Below are 27,957 nucleotides of genomic sequence, written 5' to 3'. Positions count from 1 at the left end.
TTAACCTTTTTATCTTCCAACTCGAATTAAATGAAAAACTTACGTTTCCTCCTTTCTCTTCGAAGAAATGATAATCAGAATGAATTCATTTACGATGCAAATCAAATATTTATTACAAAAATTATTTACAAAAAATTAAAAAAAATTAAAAATTTAAAACTATGGCACTCAGGTCAATTAAATGGCATGTAAGTGGAGAATCATACGAAAATTTTATGCTTTTTTCTTTGATGAACGGGTGCAACATATTCGTCGTCTTCTTCATCGCTGTAAAAACTTATTTCTTCATTCGGGTTGTAACTGGATTTTCCTGAAATAAAACAACAAATAAATTAAAAATTAGCGTCGTTCGAATTGTTCAATTCAATCGTCCTTTACACGGCGAATTAATATTGCCTTCAACCGTAAGGTTATGCATTTCTTTAAACATATCGTATAAATAGGAATATTGGCAGATTTTGATTTACTTTGATTGCATAATTTTCCAGTCCATCCAGAATCGCAAACGCAAACATTATTGGCGTAGCAGGAACCATGTCGACAAGGTTTCGTACAATTATAACTGATTTGTCCAACTTCGCAGTGATCTCCTCGAAAACCCCTCGGACATCTACACTTATTCACACCTTTACATCTTCCTCCATTCAAACACGGAATTATACATTTCGCTGAAAAAACAATAAAGAATATTTGTATTTGATTACTGAACATGATGAAATTTGAAAATTAATCTTAGATGGAACGACGCTCACAAAATTCGCATTTCAATCCATAGTATCCTTTGGAACATTCGCAAGTATCTTTTTGTATGCATTTTCCTCCATTTTGACATTTCTCGGAGCAAATACCTGAAAATGAAACGACAAAATTAACTAATTCTGAATGATGGAAATTTCGCTGATTCTTTCAAAATGCTATTAGCACGGGTAGGTTATTACCTCCTTCGCAATGTCTTCCTTGATAGCCCGGCGGACAACTGCAAACACCTGGAGCACTACAGGTACCGTTATTCTGGCAGGACGGATAACACAACGCTGTTTTACAGTACTGTCCCATGTACCCTTCGGGACACTGGCAAATTTTATCGTGGTTGCACCAACCACCATTGGCACATTTTCTATCACATTCGACATCGGGTCCTAAGGGTACAAATTGTTTTGCTAAAAATCAGCGTACGCTTGTATCGGAACGTTGGAAAAAAGTGTATAAGTTACATGGACATGTAGCTGGTTTCATTACTGTACTAACCTCTGACCATGCATTCTTTTCGGAGTTTTACTCGCAACGGTGTACCAGGTAACGGTCTTCCTTTTCGACTCTGAATTAGTAATCCAAGTCCGAACGACGCTGTACCAGAGCCACGCCCCGAGCATGGTAACAAAATACTGAAAACTATTAATAAATAAAACATAATAGGCCTACGTAAGTATTGTTTTGTGATGCTAAAATGCTAAAAGTAATTTAATCTGACAAGGAACCTTTACAAATCGTCTCAATTTCAACTCTGATTGAGCTGAAATTCGGCTCAAGATCTTAGAACCAAATTTTTAAGTGCCGAAGTTGATTTTTTAATTTTTGACCGAAATAGTCTATTTTAATTTTATACAAAAATAACAAAAAATATAGGTAGGGATAAAAATCGCGAATCGATTGCCATCATTTTCGAGCTGGCGAGGAGCCTTCAGAAAATTATGACTTTTCTCCAGAAATTTAAAATTGCTCCAAAAAGCGTTGTTATCAACTTTGGCAGCAAAAAATTCAATACTATCGCTCTGCACAAGTTCGATATTCCGAATCGATTAGGGCCGGTGAATCGCAAATTCGAAGTGACCAGTCGCAAATTAATTTTTTACATGAAAAACCTAAATTTTAAAAAATCCAAAATTGACAATTTTTGCAGCAAAACTCAAAATTACATCCACTTCCTGAAGTCGACCACCCGAATCGATTTCCACCATTTTTGGGTCGATCTGGAACCACTAGAAAAAGTTGGTTTTTCTCCAGTTAGGTAGGTATTTCAAATCAGCCTAGGAAGACGTTGCAATCAACTTCGGCTGCTGAAAATTTAAGAGAGTCTCCGCCTGCAGCAAAATCTGTGCATTTTAGCCAAAAGTGAAAAGGTAGCAGGCCTACCAAGACGAAAAAAGCTTTTTCTAATATTGCCATCGTTTTCAAATAATTTTTACGTCTATTTTCATAGTGGAAAATTAATTTTTGTAGTTTTTAAATTCGTAAATTTGTTGTTTAAAATATAATTAGTCATTTATCTTCAGCTTGAATTTTTCTTGTATTGTCGTTTAAGATATTTTTTTCCGCGCAATATTATCTGTTGTTTAAATGGCTACCTACTTTTTTCTTTGGATCTATTTTTTTCCATGCATTGAATTACTTCGTCGTGGAAACGCCTTATTTTTATCGTACGTAACGAAAAATATCACCCAAAAAATTACATTTTTCAAGTGGTCACTTCGAAGAGGTCACAATGCTCTTTCATGTGAGCTAAATTTCAACTCGATCGGAGTTGACGAGTTGTGAAGGTTGCCTGTGTGCAAAGCTTCCGCTATAAATAAGAAAATAATAAAACCTTTTGGTCTCCTGGGAACCTTTCCTTCGGTTTTTATCGATATTATGGGAGCTTCTAGGATATTTTCATCGAACGATTGTAACCTATCGAAATTATAATAATACTTTTTCATTCCAGATTTCCAAGTGAAATTAACTGAACCGACCTGCGTAAAATAACATAAACGAATTAGTACGTCTTACAGGAAAAATTTAGTTTAAAATAATAATCGAATATCCGATTGAATTACGATAGACGATTTATATTTGTTTACCTCCGAAGGAATCACTGGTAAGTATTTCTCAAAATTAGGATCTAGAATATATGGTAATACTTTACCATCGACTATGGCATAAATCTCCATGGAAAATCCTGCAAATAAACCAAACGAATAAAAATTTAAATCTAATAAAATTGCTAGTTTAAAAAAAAATTCAAGGTTGAAAGTTGAAACCTCTTATACCAATCTATTTGTAGGTACGAATGCAAATTAATTTTTATAAAGCAAAATTACCATTATCTTTGCGATATTTGAGAATAAGGTGAAACATGGAAAAATACGTCGGTTAGGTAGTAGGGATCTATCTTTATTTTATATATGTAGGTACCTATGTATTTTATTTACCCCAAGTAGATACCTCGACGACGGTATTATACGATTTTTCTTTGACATAACTATACAGTACTTATACAAATAACTCTCATCCTTTTAGACATTTTACGATTTATGACTGCTTTTATATGTTTTTAATTTACGTTCAAAACCAGTTTAGGTAATGCTTACCGGTTTCGTGAAGTTGGTTGTATTTATCTGGTATTGTTATCAGAAATTTAGAAATTTAAATAAACTTTTTATCGGGTTAAAATTTATATATTTGTAGATTTGTACGTTGCTTGCTTGTACGTATGTATGTCTTGATGTGTATCTACGCGGAATCCAACAATGGATAACTCTGTTGGCTGTTGGTGTATATTGTAGCAAGCTATTATGGTATAGGTATATGAGTATATTTTCTCATATCCTACCTAGGCTAATACACTTTTACCTGATTTAAAAAGTCAATTTGTTATGTGTTGCACGCATTCTCAGAACACGTTGGGTTTGATGTACGACCTAATATAGGGCTCTGTTGCATTCGCTACGCACATAAAATGATTCACTGTCTGCTTAAGGTCTAGACAAACGATAGAGGCAAATACAAAAATAGAGATGTATTGGCTCTGGAAACAGGTGTTAGCTTATTGTTGCTGCTGCTGTTCGGATCAATACCCATTTGTATGTTGACGTTTTTATCATTGTAAAACGGGTGTTTTTTTCCATCCCAATTTAAGGGGTTTCTAAGGTAAAGTGAAAGAAGAAAAAAAGAAAAGATCAGATAGATGTCAAGTGTTGAATGTAGAAATAAAATTTACGATAGGCAAGCTAAAAGGCATTACAGGTTTTATACAGGGAATTATAATACCCTCGAGAACTTGAAATTTTGTCTTTGCAAATAAAAGGAAAGAAAGAAAGAAAAGATACGCCTCGAGTGCGAGAGTATAGGACTCGACTTCAGGTTAAACCTACATAATATACTGGCCTATACATAAACAGATTTGACCACAGCCCTGGTAAACGAGTAAATCATGCACAATGGAAACGCTAGCTAATTTTATTTTATACACCCCTGCACTTCATCTATACCTACGTAAGAATACTACGATGAAAATTAATTCCTAAATAATTAATTTGTAACCTATATTAATAGTAAGTTAAGTAGGTATATCACGCGCTAGGCGTTACTGTGGTCCTTTTATCACGTTTCAAACTATATAATCACCTTGTTCAGCAATATCGTACCTTTTTTAAACGCTCCAAGGTGCAGAAGATACGAATTCGTAACACAAAAGTAACAGCCTTCGCGCGACAAACCGGTCCTTATCCTTTTTGAAAACTTAATTCTACCATTTCTAAACCTATAATTATCCAATTTATCACGCCGCGCGATACTCACCGCTGTACTTTTTTACTTGCTGCTCATCTATCCACAAAGAGAGATCGCCGCTGTTTGGTTTCTTTGGATACGCTTCAATTAGCATTAGCAACAGAAAATAAACTGCTTGAAAAGCTCTCACCATAATGGTCGTACCAGCGATGATACGTTCAGGGACACGCGAGCCCCTCGTACGATATTTTTAATCCTCTGGAAAAAAAAAGTTGGGTTATTTTTAGCATTCGAGTAAAATTAAATAGGCTATGATAAATAAGATAAACAGGTAGGATAACTAACTATGTGGTGATGTGCACTAAACCATGCAAATTATGATTGACTTGTACTTTTTTTTTTATTATGGTTAAATATTGATAGTTTTCATGTACCTATCTAGATAAGATGGGTATACTTAGATGATACCCCCGTTACCCATAGCTCAACTTATGTTCAAACAAATCGTACTTACATTTTTAATACGCATGAATAAATATTTAAATTTCTAGATTTTATGTATCAACAATGATAAAAATTAACATACCGACTTACATAGCACATTTTTATGCACATAGGTAGGTAACAAAATAAGATAAGCATTCAGCACTGTTTCAATAAACCGTACGTAAATATGTGCTTTTTTTATCGTTTCTGCGAAAGTGGAAAGCTGAAGATTATTTCTATTAATTTAAATTTACATGAGAATATGTACGTTCCCTTTCATTGATGAAAAATTAAATACTTAATCATATCGGTATTAAGTATTCTTAGGCGTAGGTACGAGTAATATGTAGTTTTTGCTTTTAGTTCAACTTCAAAAGTTCCTGATTCGATTGGGTAGGTAAGTTTTTTCAATTTTTTTTCTGTTATTATTTATTTGAATTCTTTTATAATTTTGTCATCAAGCAATTAAGTATCTACATATTACGATGATTCGGTTATGATTAATAAAATGTGATCTTCATATTCTTTGTGGGCTGCAATATTCAAAATTGTTTACTGTTTAGGATTCTATAGGTAGGTACGTAGCCTATCAAGTCAAGAATTTGGATTTATGATATGTATGGTATGGCTGACAGAAGGAGCTGTAACAAAGCCTCTTTAGTCTTCAGGCTCTCGGTCTAATAGTATAAGGGCCACAAATTTGATTATAAAAAAATTTGTTACACTCTTTGAGAATTACCAGATTAGGTAGACCTTGTTAGAAACAATGAGAAATTGTGAGGGCATTTTTAAAAAAATTTGGTGCTATGTGTAAGTTTTGGTTTCAGGGGTGGAACAAACCAATTTCAGTAGGGGGGGGGGGTGTGAAATCTTGAAAATGCCAACTGCAAACTTTTGCTGACAAAAAATTGTAATTTCACCGCAATAATCAACATTTTAACGTGCTGAGCACTGTGGCATCAACATATTTTGAAAATCTGAATGGTTCTGTTCAGAAAAAATGAAAAATTTGCATTTCTCATGCTTTGAGTATTATTTTCTGTTCAATTTTCATGTTCTCAATAGCATTGAAAGTAGTATCTTAGATGGTCCGAGCGAAACGAGGGTAAAAGTTTTGGAATATTTATGATTTGAAAAATGTAAGAATATCAATTTTAATGAAAGAATCAGGTTTTCCTGACCAAATTGGGCCAACTGAAGCGAGGGAAAAAGTTTTGGAAAATGTGTAGTTTCAAGAAGCAAAACAGCAATAACCCAATTTTGATGTGAAAACTGAAAAGTCAGTTTTTCCACCACTAACAATTTTTAAAGTTTGAACAAAGATACTTTCCAAGCATAATAATTATGAATAGGTAATTTGAGAAATAGAAAAAACAAACAACCCAAGCAAAGCGAGGGCAAAAGCTTTTGAAAAAGTGTTTGAAACTGATATGTTTGTTTGAAGTAGTGTAAGGAAAATCCAACTCAATTTTATTGTTGATCAGTTTTTAATTACCTACGATTCTCAAAAATGCAAAAAATGACAATTTGGCAATTAAACACTCAATATTTCCAAGTTGCCAACTTTTCCGTCCAATTTTGCCAACTTTAAAAAACGCCAGGGGGTTATTACCCCCTGACCCCCCCTCGTTGTTCCGCCTCTGTTTGGTTTCTTTTTCGGTTTTAATTTTTAATTGACTCACATACGAGTAGGTAATTTTTCTCATTGTTTCGATATTTGTAGACACCTATCTATTGGATATCATCTATCAAAAGATCATTTAAATTTTAATTTAAAAAAAAAGTTGGGATATTGACGGAGTTGATGAGAGATAATTGGGTTCAGCGATAATGTCACTCTTTTCCATACCACATAAAAAATTACTCAAGTTGTAAAATCATTACCCATCTAAGTTATGAACTTAAAAGCAACATTGTTTTGACTAAGTAATTACGTTCATTAAAAAAGAAGAAGAAAAAACTCGAATTAAAACTTTTCAATGATTTTTGGAAGTTTCAACGCCTGTGTAAGCCATGATTTGTTTTTTGAATCCTCCAGGACATTAGTACCTAGGGTGAATTGTTTCTTCCCCCCTTCCACTCGCCACTCCCCTCTCCTCCGACATACTGCTTTGTTCACTCAACAGATTTTTTGGTACCCTATTAAATTCAAAATCTTGGACAGAGAGTGGAGGAGGATACCTATTAATAAAAATAATGTAATAAAGTCAACTCATTTCGAAAGTAGAAAAAATTTAAAAAGTCTGAATTTTGATGAGCTGATGAAAACATTTTTGAAATGACTCAATGAGTTTCAATGTCTAATGACTTGGCATTTTTATTAGGTATGAAAGTACAGTAAAAGCTCGTTATAACGCTTTCGGTTATAACGCTGATTTCGTTATAACGCTGATTTTCTCTGGTCCCTAGACAACCCCATTTAAACCAATGTAAAATTAATCGCGATATAACGCTCATGAGCGATTATAAATCGCGTTATAACGCTCTAAAATTTAGGAAAAATCACCTTTTTTTGTAATTTTGACAACAAAAAACCACTTTTTGCGACAAAAAAGCAAAATTTTCTGAAAATTTTCGCCATAACAACAGTTTTTTTGCAGTTTTGATTTAAAAAAAAAAAATTAAAAACTTTTTCGGCAACATTTTTCCAAAAAATCTGTTCTTTAACTTTCAACAGTTTCAGATCATACAAAAAAGTAGAATTATTTTCGATTTTGGCCAAAAAAAGTAAGATTTTTTGACATCAAACTTTAATAGTTCCCTTTCAGATTTTTTTACTTCTAAATAAGTACAGGTTGTTCAAAATCCAACATAAAATTTACGTTTGAACTTCCTTTTATTACGCTTTTTTTTGTTTTAAAACGGGAGTTCGCGATATTAAGCTCATCAGTGTTAAAACGAGACTTTTGCTTATAGCGCGTTTCGGCTTATAACGCTCTTTTTTTTCGGTCCCTTGAAGAGCGTTATAACGAGCTTTTACTGTAAATCATTATAGTATAGATACCTATATACAAAAATAAAGTGAGTACATAACTATGAAGACCCGGTGTAGATTTGAATTTTCCAAAATGATTCAAAAATTGGAAAAATTGATGGAAAATCAAATGATCAGCTACCTACAAATCGTATCACTCTAGAAAAATACATTTTTGGCTACATTTGAATTGGAATTACATTTAGAGGTCCAATTTTGACATAGGTAAAGTCAAAAGTGAGATGAAAAGAAACGTGCACTTGATCAGCTACAACTGCAACTCTGAAAAACTCCCCTTCGTCAGATCATATTTTCAGTGTTCACTATTCCAACGCGTTTTGATGGTACACTCAATGACCAATAAATTTTAAGCCTTCTAACACCTTTTTTTTTGAGATTTTGTGACACAAAGATAGGATTGGCAACGTTGGCAACATGTAACCCGTGTGCTTGTTTTCGAAGGTCGCTAACCTAATTTGATGCAATCAAAACGTTCAGGGAGCCCACAATTTTTCAATCACTCGATATTTAGACATGAGTGAGAAAAAACGTACCTATTTTTTGGAGTCCAAATTTTTTCAAAAAAAAATCAACCCAAAATTCTGAAATGTGCGATTAAGTTATACCTAGCTATACAACTTTGCGGATCTTCTAAAAGTGTTTTGTGTATAGGTACTTTTTGAGCCCAAATATTTTCTTTTCAAAAAAATACCTAAAATCTCGAAATGTGCGACTATGGGCAGCTACAGCTCTGGGAATTAAAAAAAAATATATAAGGTACATCCAATTATGAACAAGTTTTGGAGGTCACTTTCGACTTGAATGAGAAAACGTGCGCCCATTTTTGCGATTGGTACCAAATTCCTCGTGTTTTGGTGGCTATACTTTTGACATGAGCTTTGAAAATGTATTTTGTGGAAAATTTGCTCTCCCTCAACTCCCTTCCTCCAACACTAATTTCCCCATTTGTCGAAATTAGACCTCTAACGCTCAAGGGCCTTTAATATATTTTCATACTGAAATTTTCAGTTTTTTTTTTACATAAAATGCCAATGATTGAGAAAATGTTAAGTACCTAACAAGAAAATTCGATCTGGGTAGTTCTCACATTTTATCCCTAAAATAAGTGTTACTTTTTAGCTACGTTTCTATCCAACTCACAAACGTAGGAGCCTGCCTTTCTTCTGTAGGAAATTCATGTCTTCACTTCTTCAGGTAGGTATACTTAATGAGAACATTAATTCACGCAATCATATGGTTATAAGGGAACAATTTATAGGGAAGATGTTTTCTTCAGGTAATTTCTATACGCGACAAATTTTATTGGGAAAGAATTTTAAATGGAAAAAATTTGATAAAGAAAGAATTTTCTTCGGGAAAGCACTATCGATGGGCAAGAATTTCGAGGTAAGAATTTTCCCTGAATCATTACATACAATTCTGAAATTTTTAATAAAATTACTTGATTTTTTATTTTGGCAATAATGAGGCAAATCCACAAACTGAAAATAATTTACCCACTTTTATCTACTCCCCTTCATATACCCAAGTTCTAATCAATAGATAGATAGCCTACATTTTTAAACAAAAAGTCTATCCATTTCGAGGATGCATGAGAAATAGTGTACAACATGCTATTTTAAAGATTTCTTCGGCGCACTGATTTGGTATCTAAATTGGCAATAAATTAGAGAAACGTTTCCCAGAAACATCAGGTTCTTTCATTTTATTCTAATTAGGTATACCTACTTATAGATAGAAATGTTTTCGAGTGTATTTTTCGTCTCGTTTATTGTCACGCTCCTTGTCTTACTCCTTGTAAAATGCTGTCGTCCCTTTTGTTAAATAAGAATACCTTTTTGTAGAGCTGTCAACGCATTATTCAGGTAAATACTGCTTCTTGTTTTTTACATTCGTAAGTTTGGGGATCTTCTTATAAATGTTGTATACTATTAAGGAGAATTCACTGACCATAATAAATACTCGTACAAAACTAAGCTGTCAAGTAAGCCATTGTTAGAATGTACATAGGTAGTCAAAATACCTGAAAGATGCATGATAATGCAAATAAAAACCAACACCTATTTTACCTATCGAGACGTTATATTCTTATAACTCAGTATAGTATGTATATCTAGAGAAGTTTCAGCGAAAATTCAATTCCAATGGCCATGTCTCCAACTTGTCTGCGCAGTTTTTAATAAATAAGACTTAATAAATTACTCGCCTATCAGAAATGAGATAGCTTCAACTACTAGGAATTTTTTTTTCTTCAAAATTTATGTAGGTAGGAATTCGTAGAAGTATATAAGATACTTGAAAGGAATCTTCAAATTTTGATTCCAGATTACTAGGACGTGAAGGTATAGTATTTTTAAAGATTAAAAAAAATATTCAGCACTTTGGTGGGAAGGAAGAAATGACTGGGTAAGTGAAGGCGGAGGAGGTTGGGGTTTCAAAGTAAGATAGGACGACGTGTAATAAGGTATTTAAAGGCTCGCGTGGAAGTATTAACTGATTGCAGAATTATTTAGATAGGTACGTATATGTAATTTAGTTCAGAAAATGACAAATCCTCTATCCTCGTAGGCATTTTAAATGATTTTTTTCAAAACTATTTTAAATGAACGTTTTGACCAATTCACTTAACAAAGATTCGGCTGTAGGTATTGCTCGTTGGCATAAACCAGGTGGATACATTTCATAAGCATTCTTCTAAATTACAACAGAAATGATTTTTTTCGTATTGGTAGGAAAAAAACCAAAAATAATTTCTACGAAAGTACTCCGTGTTAAAAATGCAAAAAAGCTCATTAATTAAAATACGAGTGGGTAATAAATAGATAGGTGGTGGTAGGTACATATTCAGATTGCAGAAACCTTTTTTTTTTTTTTTTAATAACCATTCAATCAAATATTGCAATGCGCAATTTTCTACGTGAACTTTAACCTCATAAATCTTTCGACAAAATAAAAAATTAATGAATCATTCCGAAAAACCTGTTTGTTCGTCGGTAATCCTACCGGTAATGAAACGAAAGTGATAACGAGGATCTACCTATTTAAATTATTACAACCGTATCGACAGTAAGTAGTGTTCTTATCAATGGCACGCGTAAGTAAATTTTAATTCAACATAGGGTCAACACAGATAACACATGCTAAGGAAATTGGAAGAAAATTTCGCGTAAAAAAATATACAATCCGAGTGCAAATTGATAACGCTAACGATTACCATATTAAGAAAGAAAGAAAGAAAAAATAAGTGCAATACCTAGTGTGGCAGAATTAGCAAATTCCTGGCGAAAAGCTGACAAATACAGCCCGTTGCAAATAGCTTCCAATTATTGAATCTGTACACAATACGACAAAACTACGAATACCGACATGGAGAAACAAATACATTCTTCCAGCTTGCAATAAACGAAACCGAAATGCTATCGAGTGTCGAGGACGAGCGAACCAAGCAAACACTGTTTTTTTTTCATCCCACTTCTCACCGAACGTCACTATTCTTTTCCTGCAACCTGTCTGCGACGTCAACGTGTCTGCTGCAACATGTAGTTTTTTTTAAAAGAAACTTCTTTTTATAATTCAACTCGCGCATATATAGCAAGTGCAAACATACCACATGAGCCCACTTAGTGTGCAAACGCACACATCATTCCAAATACCCATCCAACTACATAGGTACTGGTAGCTATAGGTATGAAAAACCAGAAGAAAAAAAGTTCAGCTATGGCGTTTTTTTCCACCCAAGTATTTTGCAATCAGATCAGTTAGTTGAAATGCGACGAGAATGGCGACATTGATAGATTGGCAAGTGGTGACCACCGTTTTTCACCGAATAATTCGGCGACAATTAAGTACATATTTCCTTAGGTATTTATTGTGGCCCTATACGTGTAATACACTCTTGGATGGCGTTCGGATGAGTAAATGTACCAAGTACCTATCCAAGTATTTATGTACGATGATGAGGAAAAAATTGAAACCGGAGACCTGTTGTAGGCGTACATTGACCTTACCTGGCGAGTGAACCATTTTGAATTTAATCGAACATTTCGCGTACCTATCTATGAAGTATAGCTAAGATACTTGAGAAATTAATTCAAGTTCGCATGCATCGCTAATTTAACTTACGTAGCTAATTCATCACCTTCATTGATTGCATCGCAGAGGTGCAGATCCCAATTCCCAGCATCGACGTATGTATGTAGCTGCTTCGATGTTATAAATCATTTCTAAACTGGAAGGTGGGTACCTAACACTAACGATCGAGTATTATTACGACAACTGATGAACCTAACTAGGTACATAAATACTTTCCTACTTACGTTTGCTCACTTCGCAATTTTTTGAGCATTTTTCTCTTGTTTCTTTTATGGTAATGGTAAAAGGAGATAAGTAGGTAAGGTATCATTAGGTATTCAAATCTACATTACCTATTCATTTGCTATATATCTTTTTTTTATTTTTTTTTTGCAGGAAATTATCAACTTGCTGATTTGAAAATTGTCTGAATATGACAGTAATTTCTACGCAGGTTTTAGGACTAAGGAGAATAACAATTGCAATTTTCGGAAGTATGTTTAGGCAATGAATTTAAGTTAGTGTGACCTATTAGAATTTAAACTAGATATGCACATTTGATGACTTTTCTCCCTATCTGTCAAGGGCTTCTGCCTGTACTGACGATTGGCAGCATTCACGTTCGCAGATTTGCCTACTCCTATTTTATCAGGGATTACATTTTACAAATGTTTGTGCTGTACTGTTGTATAATTTGAAAGGCATCAACCTGGGTCCATTTCAGTTTAGATACTTGGAAAGTTATGAAGAACAGATGCTAACAAGTTAGTAAGTAAGTAAGTAAGTAAGTAAGTATAAGTAAGTACATTTCAACTGATTTATTCATCAAAGACTGATTGCAATATGTAATTTATGGTGGAATGCGAAAAAAAAATAGTCGGAGATTTATGACCAATTTCAGTGGAGACCTTCAGTCCGAAAGTCACCCGGAAATTTTTTTAGCTCTGGAAGTGCCCTCGGAGGGGAGATATGGGTCCTCAAAGAGGGATTATTTTTTTCAAAACTATTCGGATACCTAAGTGATAGATACCTAGCGAAAAAACCGCGATTTTTTCAAAAATACTCTCTCTTTGAGGACCCATATCTCCTCTCCAAGGGCATCTCCAAAGCTTACAATTTTTTCTGAGTTACTTTCAACTCAAAATGAAAGTCTCCAGTCTCCATTGAATTTGGTCAATATCCTCCGATACTTTTTTTTTGCGATCCACTCTAATGCACTTGATTGTAAATTCTAACGTAAAATTCTATAAGACTAACGAGGGAATCACTCGAAGTTTACACTCTGATTTGAATGGGACTACGATTTTTGGAAAGACCATGGTCTGAAACCTTCATAATCAACGTTTTAGTTGCTCAAATTGATTTTTCAATTTTTGGCGAATGTTTGAAAATCCTAAATTGGAAATTTATAAGTTTTTTTTTTTTTTTTTTCCAAAAAAATACATGTATTTAGTAAAAATGATTGAAATCAGTCTTGAAATTACTAATACCAACTCTCGCGAACCAAATTTCATCATTTCTTACTGTCCTGAAATCTTCGGCACAATTTCCGATTTTTCCAGAATTTTTGAATTTCTTCATAATTTGAGTCGCTATAAGAATCGAGTTGCGGTTTATTTATTCTCAATCTTCTTGAGTTTTTTTTTTCATCATGCCTATTTTATAAAGCAAGATACTTAAAAATCCAAAACTTTCTGTTCGTAGGGAACTTTTTTTAAATTTCAACGAATGGTTACAGGTACCCATTTTGTCAAAAACCAACGCCCCGAATTCGAATTCCACTATTTCGAACAGTTCTGGACTAGGGTGGATCGTCTTTGATTTTTTTTTTTTTTTTTTTTTTGGAGAACTGAGGGGGAGATTCAGTAAAAAGTTGTAGAGGGACGTCAAAAAACTGCGGAAAAATTTGGAATTTTTTATTCAAATTTTAAAATTTACATTAGGTAGAAATTGAAAAAAAATTATTCAAAAATTTTTTTGGGCAATGATTGGTGATAATTATTATATCCACTTGGAAGCTGGAACACCGCTTTTGAAATTTTTCCACTTTTTAGCCAAATTTTTGTAAGAAAATGATGGAAATTGCGGTAGGATCGACTTTTTAAAAGTTTTTCTACAAACTTTTGAATGGGTTCAAAATTGTATCATTTTTTGTAAGTCGTCTTGGTCTTGCAAAACCCTTGAAAGGCTGAAAAAAAATGCAAAAACGGTTTTCTTATTTCTAAGTGAATATAGGTAATACTGCATTATCAATACCTAATAACCAAAAACAAAAAAATTCAAAAAACTTTTTTTTTAAATTTTCAATGTAGATTTATTATTTTAAAGAACCCCGGAAGAAAATAATTAGTTCAAGCCAGTGATTCAAAATTTTTTCGATGGTCTTTTAAGGTCTTTCCACAACTTTTTGTCAAATCCGCTCCCCAATTTTCAGAAGAAAAAAAATGTCAATGACGACTCTCTCTATTCTAGACCCTCAAGCACGATCCAGAACTTGAAATATCTTCAAAAGGCGCGAAAATACGAATTTGAATTTCAGAAGTGCCGGTCAAAAAACTTCTGGAAATGGCGTTGAACAGCCCAAGAATAAGCCACAACTTGATTTTTAGCTGTACAAATTCATTCTTGCGATTTTTGAAAAAATTTAATTGGTAGTTTTGGAGGAATTGAAAATTGCGCTGGAGGCGCTAAATAACCAGAAATAGTAGAATTTCGTCCGGGGAGTTGATACCAGTTTCAGGACTGATTTTCATCATTTTTATTGAATTAAAAACATGTAAGTATCAAAAAAAAAACACGAATTGCAAGTTTGGATTTTTAAAAATTCTTTACAAATTAAAAAATTAATTTGGGTGCCCGAAATTTTTATTATGAGGATTTGTAGCTAATCTATCGCATATTTTGAGGTTTTGGAGAATTTTTTGAAAAGGGGCCAAAAAGAGACCTTTGTCAGTTGGTACTCATTTTTGAAAAATAATTCTCTTCGCATTTTTCTACGTCATTTCAAATAAATTTTGTGGAAATTGGCTCGTATTAAAATTTCGCAAACAAAACCATAGGTATTTGTTTTACACAGCTGATGGATTAATTCAACAATTTCAAATCGAAAAAAGAGCATTTCTACTCCTTCACCAATTCATCATTCAGTTACCCACCTTCACCAATTCATCATTCAGTTACCTACTTTTAGGTAAAACCACTACCACTCAAGACCTCATCATAGCTGCTACGTTGCAAGATCACCTGAAAACGTAAACTCTGGGTAAGTAATCGAAGACCCGAAGAAAAAAAGAACAACTCGATTCAATTTCATTACAAGAATTTTATTTCGGCTGTCAAAAATTGCATACTCTAAACATAACATATAGGTAGGTGTTTTTAACAGATGTTTTATTACATTATGGTGCGACAATTAAATAATCTTGATACGTAAAGGCTATCATTGAAGATGTAACAAAGTAAAAAAAAAAAATTGAAAAAAAAATAAACGAAAACGAAAAAAATGGGTACGTTAGAAACTAATAAAAACGAATAAATATGGAATGTATAAAAGCGTGCATTTGATAAAAATTAAATAAGTATTTCTGCTGAATAAACATAAAAAGTCGCTATATTTACAATACTCCGAATAAATTAAAACTTAAAAAAAATATACACGTAAAAACATAAAAGTAACTCTCAATTTCCTACAAAAAAATACTTTTTTTTAATACAAATAAAAACTCTATAAAACCTACGATACAGAAAGTTGGTACACATATCAAAAAGCAAAACGAAGAACGAAATAAATAAAGAAAAAAAAAATAACGTAGGAGAATACTGATTTTGTTACAAGTTAATAATACTACCAAAACCTGGGTAAATGAATAATAAGCGGGAAATGCACTAAAAAACACGCGATAGCTTAGAAAAAGAAAATGAAGACTCATAAGGCACTAATTACGATGCACGTAACATTCAAACTACATAAGCCAAAGACGTGTTATTTTTCCAATACGTCGTATTGCTATCGAAGCTTTCACGCAATAGAAACAAAAAAGGCCAACGAGTCAAAAAAATATCACGTCTTTTGCACAGTAACACAAAGTGACACACGTGTAAGTCGAAACAACACGACGATACAATTCACAAGAACACATAAAAAACGGTGATGTTTCGAGTTTTCGTTAAAGCCACTTTATAAAACAAATAAGGTATATTTACACGATGATTAAGAAAAACAGGAAAAGGAAGGGACGAGTGAGGCAGGAAAAATGTAATTTACATCAGAAAATGCCGACGTCAAAAATCACATTTCACCGATACGTGAAAATCGGAGAGGGAAAGAGAGAGACCTGGCCATGGAAATGAGATTCAATTTCGTCACTACATAATCACCTTATCAACTACGATTGAATTTTGAACACAATTTTATAATAAATTTTGATCGCAATTTGAAATATTGAGCCGTAAATTATAAATTTGTAAACATTGATTTTTGAATCTATACGTAGTGTTCATGGAAAACAAGAAAGTTATAATTTTGGAGAGAAAATGCATCCAACGACCGATCAAATAAAGAGTAAATCTTGGTCCCTAAAATAGCAACATAAAGCAAAGCTACCTCTTCAGAAATGTTTTGAGAAAAACTCTCAAATATTTCAGTCCCAAAAGAAAAAAAAATGCTTATTGCACAAATTAACAATCTAAACCGCCACGAAATGAACGAATAATACTCGAGAGACCAACAAGATTGTAACTAATACAGGCAAAAAGATGGTTATAACTGATGGCTTAAAAATTAACAACAATACCGATATCTGATTAAGCATAGTGCTAAAACATGATCAACAACAATGTAACAAAAAAAAAAAAGAAGAAAATAGAAAAAAAACCACACATACACACATTAAAGCATACGTTAACAACCCTGTTCGTAAAATTTATAATAATAACATGAAACGTAATAGTATAGCGAATAACACGTTATTTTTTTCAAATTTCACACTCGTAATATTTTTTTTATAAATAAAAGCAACAATACAACAATGCTATTGATACGATTATGTTCGATATTTTTTACATTAGCTCTTTTAAAGGACCTCTGCTCTACTTGAAAATTTCAAAACTCAAATTTTTAAAGAGAAAAATAAAAGATACGTAAAAAAGCTTACATAGATACCACTACGTCGTTCGAAATAAGAAATAATAATTTAAAAAAAGATTTCAAACAAAACACAAACTTCTCTTTTCGTATTTTTATCACAGTTAAAAGTACATTAATAGAATGTTGGAAGAAATTTTTGTGACGAAATTCACATTCAGACGATGCGGTTGAATAATTTGTCACCTCAGAACCATCGAACAATTGAAACTTGTATGGGTAAAAAAAAAGAAAAAGGTTAAAAACCGACTAGTTCGAATGTTTCTTCTCTATACAAAGAAAGGAAAAAAATGATCATCTAAGACCGTCCAAGTTAGGCATTAAAAAAAAGTACTTTTGGACGTTGAAAAAACGACCAATTTGTTAACGATACGATTAAAAAAAAATTATGTCGAGAATTGACACGAAGAGATTCGGTTAGAAACAAAATAATAATTCTGTTAACACAAAAAAAGGAAAAAAATCTACCGATACGAGTTCACGTTAAAAATAATAAAAAAGTAAAAAAAGTGATTTAAAACATAAAATAAACGAAAATAAAAATCGCAAGGCGTGTAAGTCGTGAGAAGTGTTAGATGTTTTAAAAAATAATAAATTTTAATTTTGAAAATTACTCGTTAATTTTCCAATCGAACAAATTAATCATTACCGAAAAATATTAAAGTTAGAGAATAACGGAAACCCAAAAACTAATCGATTTCTAAAATCGCTCTAACCTCGTGGATTACAATTTCAATTGTTTCATCGAATAATACAAGTACATTAAAAACTTAAAATATAAAAACCTTCTCACTAACGAATAAAAAAAGAGATACAATAAATTGGCAGTATGTACACACCGTAGTTAGCTTGGAACGCTGAAAGCAAGAAGTACAAGGAAAGCTCTCTAATAGCTTTTGCTCTTTTTGTTTTCTATTTTTTTTCATCATTTTTTTTTTTTTCAATAATAATAATAACCACACACGATATTTTGGTCAATACTGGAAAATTAACGTAGGTAAATCTACATTTTTTTAAACGTAAGCAAAACATCACAACAAAAATTATTAAAATTAAAGTGAAAATAATGACGAATTCTATAATTATTAAAACAAGAACGAGATTCGTTTAAACGAAGGTAGCAATGGCAGAAGGAGATTGTTGTTCGTTAGGTTTCCTACTCCCGTGGCCATACTGACCAATGAAAGAACCATCTTCGGTAAAACGAGCTGTAAACAGAAATAAAACTCGTTAATCATTCACATTCGCTATATGCATGAAACGTATACGATAGAAAATTAATTATTCATGAGTCATTTCATGCCAAGCTGACGTCCGAGTTGAGCTCTGGGACAAGGACTTTTCCAACTACATATGAGCGAGATGTCTCAGCAGTCATACCTTAGGGCGATATTGTATATTATTGCTGTATTCAGCAATTGGCAGACCTGACTGAGGGAAACGAAAAAAAAAAGGTTCATACGGGAATAACTAGAATGAGTTCGACTTCAAGGAGATTTGAATTCATTATCTATCCAATTTTGTCATTCGAAGCGTTGATTTCCTCAATCTCTATCATTCTCATATTACTTTCAAACACGTAAAAATTTAACCAGCAACTGAAAATTTGGATCGAATTAAAGCTTACTTTTTCAATTTTATGGAATTAGGTGCTTACTGTGGAGTTCAAAATGCTCATATGAAAACATGTCAGTGAGCTGAAATTCATGATCAACACCTCCGAAAACCCAACAAACCACAGATCACAAAAAATTTTTCTTATTTTATTAATTTTTTTCGACATTCGGGAGCTCTTATCAAAAACCAAAGTTGAAATTCAAAATTGAGGTAAAATGTTGTGGAGGGAGGGGGGAGGGCTGAATCATTGGAGCACTGAGATTTCAAAACGACACGTATTCAGATCGTTTGATGTAAAAGGAAGGATATCATGAATTTTTCAAAATTTTCAAATGGTACCCGTAGGGTTTGATGTACGCCAGGAAATAAAGTTTATCAACATTTTTGAAGATATTTTGAATCACCTTTCAACACCTCCAATTTTTACCGAATACATTCCATGAAGCTCCGAAGAGGACATCGAAACTAAAAATTGGGAGAGAAATATAGCAAGCTGTTCTTTAACTCATTCAGCAGAAAAAATCCATTAGAAATGCTGACATGGAGTTGAAAAATGGGAAGGCCGGAGGTCAGAAGATAGAAAATATTCCGCTTTGGGAAGAAAACTCCACTGGAGAGAGGGGCTGAAGGTTGAAATAATACAATGATCAAAATTATTTTCCAGTTTAGTGTGAACTTTTATACCATTTTGATAGGTTGTTCGATATTTTAAGAATAAGTATTTCAATATCGACGGGACTAACAGTAACTCCATTTTCGATTTGAGTTGACGTAGAACAGGTAAGTTATTATTTTCAAAAAATACATGCGATCCCAAAAATTGCAAAAGTTTTTAAAAAATGACTGCTTCGTCTGCTTCCAAAAGCCGAACTGCGCCCCTCTATCGATCACAGTCAAATTAATTCACATATCAGTTTTGTTGAAGTAGGAAGAGGTGACAAAACTATCTCAGGTCTTCGCCTTTGTATGATGCATCTTTAAATTAAGGGAATCAGGGACAACAATTTTCAAGCTCAAATCGCTGCTTAGGTCATCAGCTGAGGAGGAAAAGACCGTCAGGTAGCATCCCATAAATAAAATTTAACTGAGCAACTTTCTTGTCAGCTGAGCACGAAATATTATGTTACGAAAAAAATACAAAAAGCAAATACTAATTTACCTTGTGAGTATGACAAAATACGATGTAATATTTAAAGAAATGATCTACTCAACACAAACCTGATCTACACCAACGTAGCAAATCCCGCAGATGCGGTTTCACCAGCTCTTTTTTGCCTTCCATATTGGCCAATAAATGACCCGTCTTCGTTCATTCCATCTAATAAATGATTGGTGAAGGGAAAACAAAACAAAAAAATAAAAATCAAGCGATGGAAAAAAAGCAAAATAAAAAATAAGCTTAAATAATACGAAATAATTGAATGAGAAAAATTTGCCAATTTAACAAAAATTGATCAGTGTTGAAAAATAATACGAATGATAATGACGATGATGAATAATTCATGCGAAAAACACCACAACACAAACTAACCTACTGTGAAATGGGTACTTAAATTCTACATAATGGTATAACACCAAGAGGAAAACATTTGCGGAAATGTTCAAGTTTAATTGAAATCGTTACTGAGGTTGGATCATCCAATCTAATTTACATAATAAGTAAATTCGTTTCGAAATTTGGTTATTATTTCGAGAAAAATATTGCTTTCGGCAATTAGAGAAATGATACCAAAGTACTTCAATTTTAATATCATTCAACATTTTCAATCTAATTTGGCGGTTTTCAAAATTGATATGTATTTTCAAGTGAATAGTCGCTAAAATTGAATAAAAATTTGATCAAAAACAAGCCAAATGTATACGAAAATCAACATGCAAGTAATTCACCGGATTTATTTTAAATATTCGAAAAAACGCGGAAAAAATTTACATTCACATCGCGACCGATTCAACGAAACGAAAAAATATACAAAATCCGTGACAAAAAATAAGCGTAGATTTTACAAAATGGAAACCAAATAGTTGCAATGAGTCATCAGTAACTTACCGGTATCACCTTCGGCGAACTCAGCCATCGAATCTGTATCACTCTCCGGAGATGGTTTCTTTTCACTACTTAATGAGTCACGGGTACGAGGAGCGCCACCCAGCCTACGCAAATACGTATTTGTCACGATGATATTGAGGTTTTAATTAACACCGAAGCGTATAGTACACGAGTAAGTGTGTGCTAGTCTACTTACGGCTGCGAATATTCGTGGAAACCAGGTTCTTCGGGGTAATCGTGTCTTCCGTTTACAGCTTCTCGCTCGTGTACAACGTACTTACCGCCTCGGTTACGCTTCACTAAGCATACCAGTATGAGGACGAGTATGAGAAATGCGATAGCTAGTATCATGCCGACGAACCATCCGGCAGTGGCCATGTTTTCTTTAGCTTGTACGATAGGATTGTCGGCTACGTAGATCGAAAATGAAATACAATATACGAGTTATAATAATTAATCAGTGGTAAAATATGCGACGATGGAATTAAATTTCTGTCTACCTGATGCGTATGTTTCAACATCTCTGGGATCGGATTCCGAAGTATAATTACCATCGACGGAACCGACAATAAATTCGTATACTTCGTTCGGTCTTAAACTCCGCACGATAACGTAATCTTCGCTAATTTCGGTAATTTGGTCAAATCGAGGTTCGCCTTTTAATCTAATGATAAATAAAAACAATCGTATAATTTGTGAGTTTGAAATTCACGGTGAGATTCTCACATCGCGTCGATCAATTTACCTATATTTAACGTAGAAATGAGATCCAACCGATTTTTCAGAACAAGTACTGAGATCTCTGTAATAACCGCATGGGAACCAAGAGACTTTCACTGATGAGAAAATGTCAGAATCTACGTAAAAGCGTTCAACTTCAAAATCTGGTTTGACTGGTGGAGAGCTCAAAGTTCCTCTGGTTCTTTGTTCAATTGAGAACCTATTTTTCAAGATGAAATACGTAAACATTGAAACATACGACGAATTGTTTTCAAAACGGTTAAACCACTGATGAAACGTACTTTTCTCCTTCGCCAGCACGAGTAGTAGCATTGATATGAATCCTGTACTTGGTACCTGGTTCCAAGCCAGCTAATTTGGCACGTGTCTTATTAGGATCGTCGATTTGCGGATGACGTTCTTGTAAAGGACCCAATTCGGTTCCAACAACGGTTTGGTAATAGATTTTGTATCCGGTCAAGGCACCATTCGTTTCGATAGGAGGTTTCCAAATTAAATAAAACGCAGAACTACCTAACGGTATTGCTTCTAAAGATTGGACGGCATCGGGTACTGTAATAAAAAAAAAGAAATACACGAATAAATAAAATCTCTGTTCATGGTATCGGTTTGGATTGCTTGTTCTACATGTTCTAGCATGTCGAGAAGTACGACAATACATAATTAATAAATCATCAATTGTAGACAAACCTCCTTCGGGAGTAACGATAATTAAATCATCACTAGGTGCACTGTTGTATTTTCCATTATACGCCAAAATTCGGACTTTGTTTCTGGTATTTGGAGTTAATTTATCGATGATGGCAGTGGTGACGTTATTAGGTATCAGCACTTCTTTTATTCTACTTGTCAGTTGATCGTAATCCGGCCACATTTGTATCTAAAAAATACAGAAATGATTAAAAATAATGCTTACGATGTTCACAAAATGAATAGAACGAAAAAAATGTTCAGGATGAAACATTGAGAATGAAATGAATGCTTAATATAAAACTTGCTATCTACCGTAGTATTAGAATAGCGACTTCTTTTTTTTTACAAGTCTAAGTTCTAACAGGATTTTGAAAGTAAGTAATTTAGATTTATCTGCTAATTAAAATACTGTAGTTTACCCTGTATCCTTTGAAATGCCCTCTCATCGACTCTTTGGCCACACCCTGCCAAGATACATTCGCAGTAGTAGCTGATATGTTTTGTACCAGGATTAAATTCTTCGGACCTTCGATTGGTACTGTAAATAAAAAGAACATTTTAACACTTATTCATTGCAATGAATAGATTATAGTGAGCTAACTGACCATCTTCTCCAGAATACCCTTCGACTTCTACAGGGATAACTCTTGCTTGGCCAAGTTCGTTGCCGGCGATAACCTTGACTAAGTATTTTTCAAAAGTCGGTGTACCGATTACTGTGTGTTCTCCTACCTCCCATTTCGATATGGCAACATTGTCCCATTTACTACCGGGTATATCTCTTTTCCACCAAACTTCGTAATAGAAACGAGGAGCGTGGTGTTCGATTTTTGGCATAGGCTACGATGAAAAAAAAAACTCGTTCAAGTTTTTTGATAAATTAAAGAATTGGGAAAATGATTCCACAAAATCCAACTTACCGTCCACGATATCACCAAATTGGAAGGTTCAGTACCTTGAGCAACCACGTTGTCTGGGTTCTTATACGGAACATCAGGATCAGTGCGACAGATACCGGAATGTGCTGATGGCGGAGAAGGTCCAATTTTATTCTTAGCAATTACTCTGAATGTGTAATTTGCCCAAGGTGTCATTTTAACCTACAACGCGATACAAATGATTGAAATATTCTATTCTTAGTACGTGACATATTAAGCTATGGTCAATTTCAATTAAAATGACGTACTTTGTACGTAGTATCCGAAGCTGGAACCGAATCATGAGCTGTATCCCATGTATCTGGAGTAAAAGTAGTATTGTACTGAATAACGTAATTTAAAATAGGTGCTCGGTTGTCACCCATTGGCATCCAAGTAATATCAGCATCTTTCGCGTTACACGCTACGTTAGCCAACTTTGGAGCATTCGGGATATCTTGAACGATTAACGTAGCTTGAGCAGTAGCATTATCTAAACGTGTGCTAGCAACGCACGTGTACGTTCCAGAATCTAATTCAGTAGTTTTCGTGATTGTCAAAGAGTAATCGTTCGTTCGAACAAAACGTGGTTCAGATTCGAAGTCAATGATTTGTCCATTACGCTGCCAATCGATTGTCAGTTCTAACGAGTCGTCTTTTTGAGCTGCGCACCTAAACGTAGCCGGTTCTCCAGCTTTTACTTCGTAATCAACGGGACCCATTCCGGCTTTAATTTGCGTGCGTTCTGCAGAATAAAAATTTAATTCGTGAATTTTAGGAGCTCGATAGGTTCATTGCATTTTTTATGGGTTCGTTTAGATGCATTAACATAAATTAATAATAGTTATTGCACTCGAATCATACTCACGTCGAACTTGTAAGCTTCCGGTCGCGTTCACCGATGCTAATTTATTCTGAGCGTAACACATGTATTTTCCTATATCGGTAAATCCGACATTGCTGCAAAAATTTACCGTTGAGGCGCAAACTCTTTTACTTTCACACACAGTGTGAATCGATTTTCAAATAAGTATGCTTACGTTATCTCCAAATCACCGGTTTTCGAAATGGTAAATCGACCTCCGGTCAATTCGATATCATCTTTGATCCATTTAATCTGAGGTTTTGGCGAACCAACCACACGACATTTCATTGTCACCGTAAGCCCGTCAACTGTTTCTTCGTCTCGAGGAGGTTCGATGATATCCGGAGCCATGGCTGTTCGAAATACAAATTGATCACAAAATCATGCCTCGAAAAATTAATGAAATATTCGAATTATTCGTGCATACCTAATACATTGACAAATACGTCTCTGTAAACATATCCCAAGCTGTTGGTAGCGTTACAACCATAATTGCCGGTATCGGTTTTTTGTAATCTTTCGATTATAATAGAATTAGTAGAAACTTTGCGTCTAGGATTTGGTGGAGCTTCTGCTATAGGTTTTCCGTTATATATCCAATAAATTTGCGGTTCCGGGTTTCCAGAAGCTTTACAATAAAATTCGGCAGTTTCATCCTCGGCAGCATGAACGTTTTCCGGTTCTTCCGTAAAATAGGGTTCGGCTGCGGAAAAAATGTATAAATTAGACAGCAATCTTACGTAATCGATTTGAAATTGTATTTCGTAATACTGACCCAAAACGCTCAAATTAATGGTGTACGATTGCGGTTCACCGACACCGTTGCTCACTTCGCAAGTATAATCTCCTTCGTCATCCTGCGTGACATGCTTGATTTCTATGCTTTTACCGTAATTTCCTTGCGAAATGCGATCTGAAGTGATTAAAGCTTTACCATTTTTAGACCAAACGGTTTGAGGCAAAGGTCTATTAAAAAAAAAGCAATCAATCATAATCTTCATTATGAAATGAATAATAATAATAAGTAATAAAAAAAAAACGTTAAACGATAATTTTTACAAGATAAAGTTACTTCAGTTTACGTATTAATGAGTTCTATGTTAACAATGTCGGAGTACGTGCCACTATCGATAAACATATCAATACGTGATTATTGAATTATCTCAACAAGGTTTCTCAATCACAATTTGCAACTTCCTCTCCATTTTTGTTTTGTATTTTTTCATTGATAATTTACATCATATTTTGGAGATAATTTTAAAATCTCAATACTATGCTTGCAATTTCGAAAACTGTAACTGAGAATAAAAAGCACATCATGGAAAAACTGATTCGACGAAAAAAAAATAAATTTTATTGCCGTTGTAAAAAAACGGTCGTAGATGATAAATCCGGAATTACATTCATTAAATAAAGCGTTAAATCAAATGAATGAATAATTTTGAACGAAAATATAAATGCTTACGTAAACGTTGATAAATTTAAATATTCGTCAAATAGTACAGATTGGAATAGAACAGGGAATGCTTGTAAAACTAAAAAAAATTGATAAAGTACTGTGAAAATACTCACGTTCCACCGAAAATACAATATAATTGTGCTTTTTTATCCCGTATCGCGACTTCTTTTCTTCTAGTGGCGTACTGCCGTTGCGGAGGAATTTTGTTTTGTCCTGGAGCTGAACCAGTTTGATGTACTTTTAATATTGCTTTATTTCCAAGTTTAACTTCATTTCTGCAAAAAAAAAATTAATCATCTCTTTACCAATTATTTCGAGTCTTTTTTCGAATACAGCAAACGATGAACGAACGATGGCGTGTTTATTTGCCGTTCAGTCATCGGAGTGTCGAGCTGTCGACAGGTAATGCATTTTCATACCTGAAATGCGAAGTAGCTGCGCAAGCATACATCGCATCTTCGTACTCATCGCCTCTGGTGACATTCGAAAACCATAAGGTACCTTCGGGATCCAATGTTATCCGGGAATTATTAATGTTTATAAACTGACCGCTGGCATCCTACACACAAAAAATACACAATGGAATTAATATCGTTTATTTTGCAACGAAGTATTTCTGGAGCGCGACGTAAGATAAGTGATTCGCAGAAAAGCATAGTTCTGGACGCGTGCAATCATGACGTCATTATGTCACGCTAACGATTCCAATGGTTTCAATGGAAGAAGGGTAGTTGATATACGAGGTGCTTTTGTTATTATCGCGTGCGGCTTTCGGGCATAAAAAATTCAATAAAAAATACTTCCATTAGAAAGTTTAACGACTTACTTGTATTAGCCAGTAGACATTCGGCTTCGGCCAACCATCGGGAGGCTGGCACGATAATTTAAACGGTTCACCTTCGCGTGCTTCTTTCAAAGTGGGCTGTCCTTCTTTGAACGAATTCAATTCAGCTTTACGGAGGAAAACCGAATTCGATGTAGCTATACCCCAAGTATTCTTCGCAAAACACTGATACTGACCTATAAACAATAAGATTTAAATGAAATCAACTACTGAGATTTATAGCGCGTTTTTAATACTATCTAAAACTATTAAAATTCAGGTTAATAACCAGCACATAGAGCAAAGCTGACGTATTTTATTCTAAACACAATCAATCATATTTACCAAGATCTTCGTTTCTAGGACGGTTTACCACCAAAGTTCCTCGACCAGGCTGTTGAGATATACGATCATCGTAAACATTCCACTCGAAAGGTTTACCATTTTTAATCCAGTGATATCTGTGCAAATTTAAAATACATCAACAACTATCTATTTATACGAATCACCAGGAATTACTATTTTCATACGTTGGGACTGGTTCTCCTTCCGCTTCACATTCAATGAAAAAAGGTCTGTCATTTTCTGTCGGATTTGTAGCTACTTGAAACAATAATTCACCGGTGGGCGGTTGCTTGACAATACGCGGAGGAGATGGAGCTAAACGAGTGAAAAATTAAGTAATTAAAACAAACAGATACACGATACAAAATTGTACGAGTAGTGAAAATCTGTAAATCATGAAAACACTTACCTATTCCTAATACTGTATGAATTAGAACTATTGATTGAAAAAGCAATAAAGCTGGTATGAGATTCATTTTGTATAATGATCATGCGATTCACCACAAATGTATACTATCTGTAAAACAATATCAATTCATAAGCAACATATTTTTTTAGAAAAAACATCTTATATTTAATCAGTTCAATGGACTCAACATACATGTGAAAACACACCCACGATACCAATGAGAATGTAAGACATTAGATTTGAATGAAATCGTAAGAACGTTTGTTTTTTTTTCAACTATACTCGAGTACAAAACAAGTATACTTTCTTTTTATAATGCATGAGTGTGGAAAAAGGCATAATTTCAATTTATCAGTACAATTCGACAGATAAGAAAAAAGTCAATATACAAATGAGGATTGTGTTTTGTGTTATCTGCAAACACCAAAACGTGAACATTCACTTATCAAAAATTTACTTACAGCTAACACAGCAAATTTCGTTATCGATAAATAGTTTTAATCGCTGATTAATAACTAATTGGGGTATCTGACGAATTTAATCATTCAAGAAGAATTTATAGCGAGTGGCTTACAATTGAAACTTGTAGCTAAAACGTTATTTTGAATACCCATTACAAAAGAAGAATAACGCTAAGACAAATTACCTGGCAAGAAAGAAATCGATGATGTGAATCATTATACGGAAAGTTTAACGAAGGAGCACAGACTTATAATTTAATTCACCAAGAAAAATTCATTGTTTTAAACGAAAATAAAACCGCTTGTTTAAATGACTAGTATGGTTAACACCCAATAATGAAACGATTAAATTGTTATTATTTTTTTTAATGCCCTACTACCATCTTTTCCTACGCCA

The 27,957-nt window shown here is 33.8% G+C and overlaps 2 protein-coding genes and 1 long non-coding RNA gene across 6 annotated transcripts; 1 reads left to right on the top strand and 2 right to left on the bottom strand.

Annotated features, from left to right (window-relative positions):
* Positions 1-88: 88 nt before the first annotated feature.
* Positions 89-11,504, bottom strand: shf (shifted). Of its 2 annotated transcripts, none has more exons than XM_065346217.1 (9): positions 11,223-11,504; positions 4,558-4,746; positions 2,838-2,935; positions 2,585-2,729; positions 1,249-1,392; positions 939-1,160; positions 753-848; positions 468-668; positions 89-310 (listed from the first exon to the last, which is right to left on the bottom strand). In XM_065346217.1, exons 2-9 carry the CDS (start codon positions 4,679-4,681, stop codon positions 201-203), a joined length of 1,140 nt encoding a protein of 379 aa, XP_065202289.1. In that variant the 5' UTR covers positions 4,682-4,746; positions 11,223-11,504; the 3' UTR covers positions 89-200. The 2 variants fall into 2 exon arrangements, with proteins under 2 accessions (XP_065202289.1, XP_065202290.1); XM_065346218.1 differs by having other exon boundaries at positions 939-1,139; positions 11,223-11,503.
* On the top strand, positions 5,138-16,018 carry LOC135832759 (uncharacterized). Its single transcript, XR_010556372.1, has 2 exons — positions 5,138-5,371; positions 12,437-16,018. It is a non-coding gene; the product is annotated as an uncharacterized LOC135832759 (long non-coding RNA).
* Positions 15,343-27,957, bottom strand: Nrg (Neuroglian). 3 transcript variants are annotated; one of them, XM_065346211.1, is made up of 23 exons: positions 27,746-27,956; positions 27,100-27,207; positions 26,876-27,005; positions 26,691-26,806; positions 26,349-26,542; positions 25,942-26,081; positions 25,636-25,797; positions 24,839-25,029; positions 24,491-24,766; positions 24,239-24,416; positions 24,067-24,158; positions 23,468-23,943; positions 23,202-23,381; positions 22,887-23,121; positions 22,701-22,819; positions 22,279-22,468; positions 21,870-22,140; positions 21,593-21,787; positions 21,348-21,511; positions 21,044-21,257; positions 20,848-20,951; positions 20,019-20,118; positions 15,343-18,391 (listed from the first exon to the last, which is right to left on the bottom strand). In XM_065346211.1, the coding sequence occupies exons 2-22, from the start codon at positions 27,164-27,166 to the stop codon at positions 20,024-20,026; spliced, it is 3,789 nt and encodes a 1,262-aa protein (XP_065202283.1). In that variant the 5' UTR covers positions 27,167-27,207; positions 27,746-27,956; the 3' UTR covers positions 15,343-18,391; positions 20,019-20,023. The 3 variants fall into 3 exon arrangements, with proteins under 3 accessions (XP_065202283.1, XP_065202280.1, XP_065202281.1); XM_065346208.1 differs by lacking the exon at positions 20,019-20,118 and having other exon boundaries at positions 27,746-27,957; XM_065346209.1 differs by lacking the exons at positions 20,019-20,118; positions 27,746-27,956 and adding an exon at positions 27,292-27,396.

This window comes from Planococcus citri, chromosome 1 (assembly GCF_950023065.1).
Source record: "Planococcus citri chromosome 1, ihPlaCitr1.1, whole genome shotgun sequence".
NCBI lineage: Eukaryota > Metazoa > Arthropoda > Insecta > Hemiptera > Pseudococcidae > Planococcus > Planococcus citri.
Note: the sequence above shows the minus strand (reverse complement) of the source record. Positions and strands in the feature narration are given on the sequence as shown.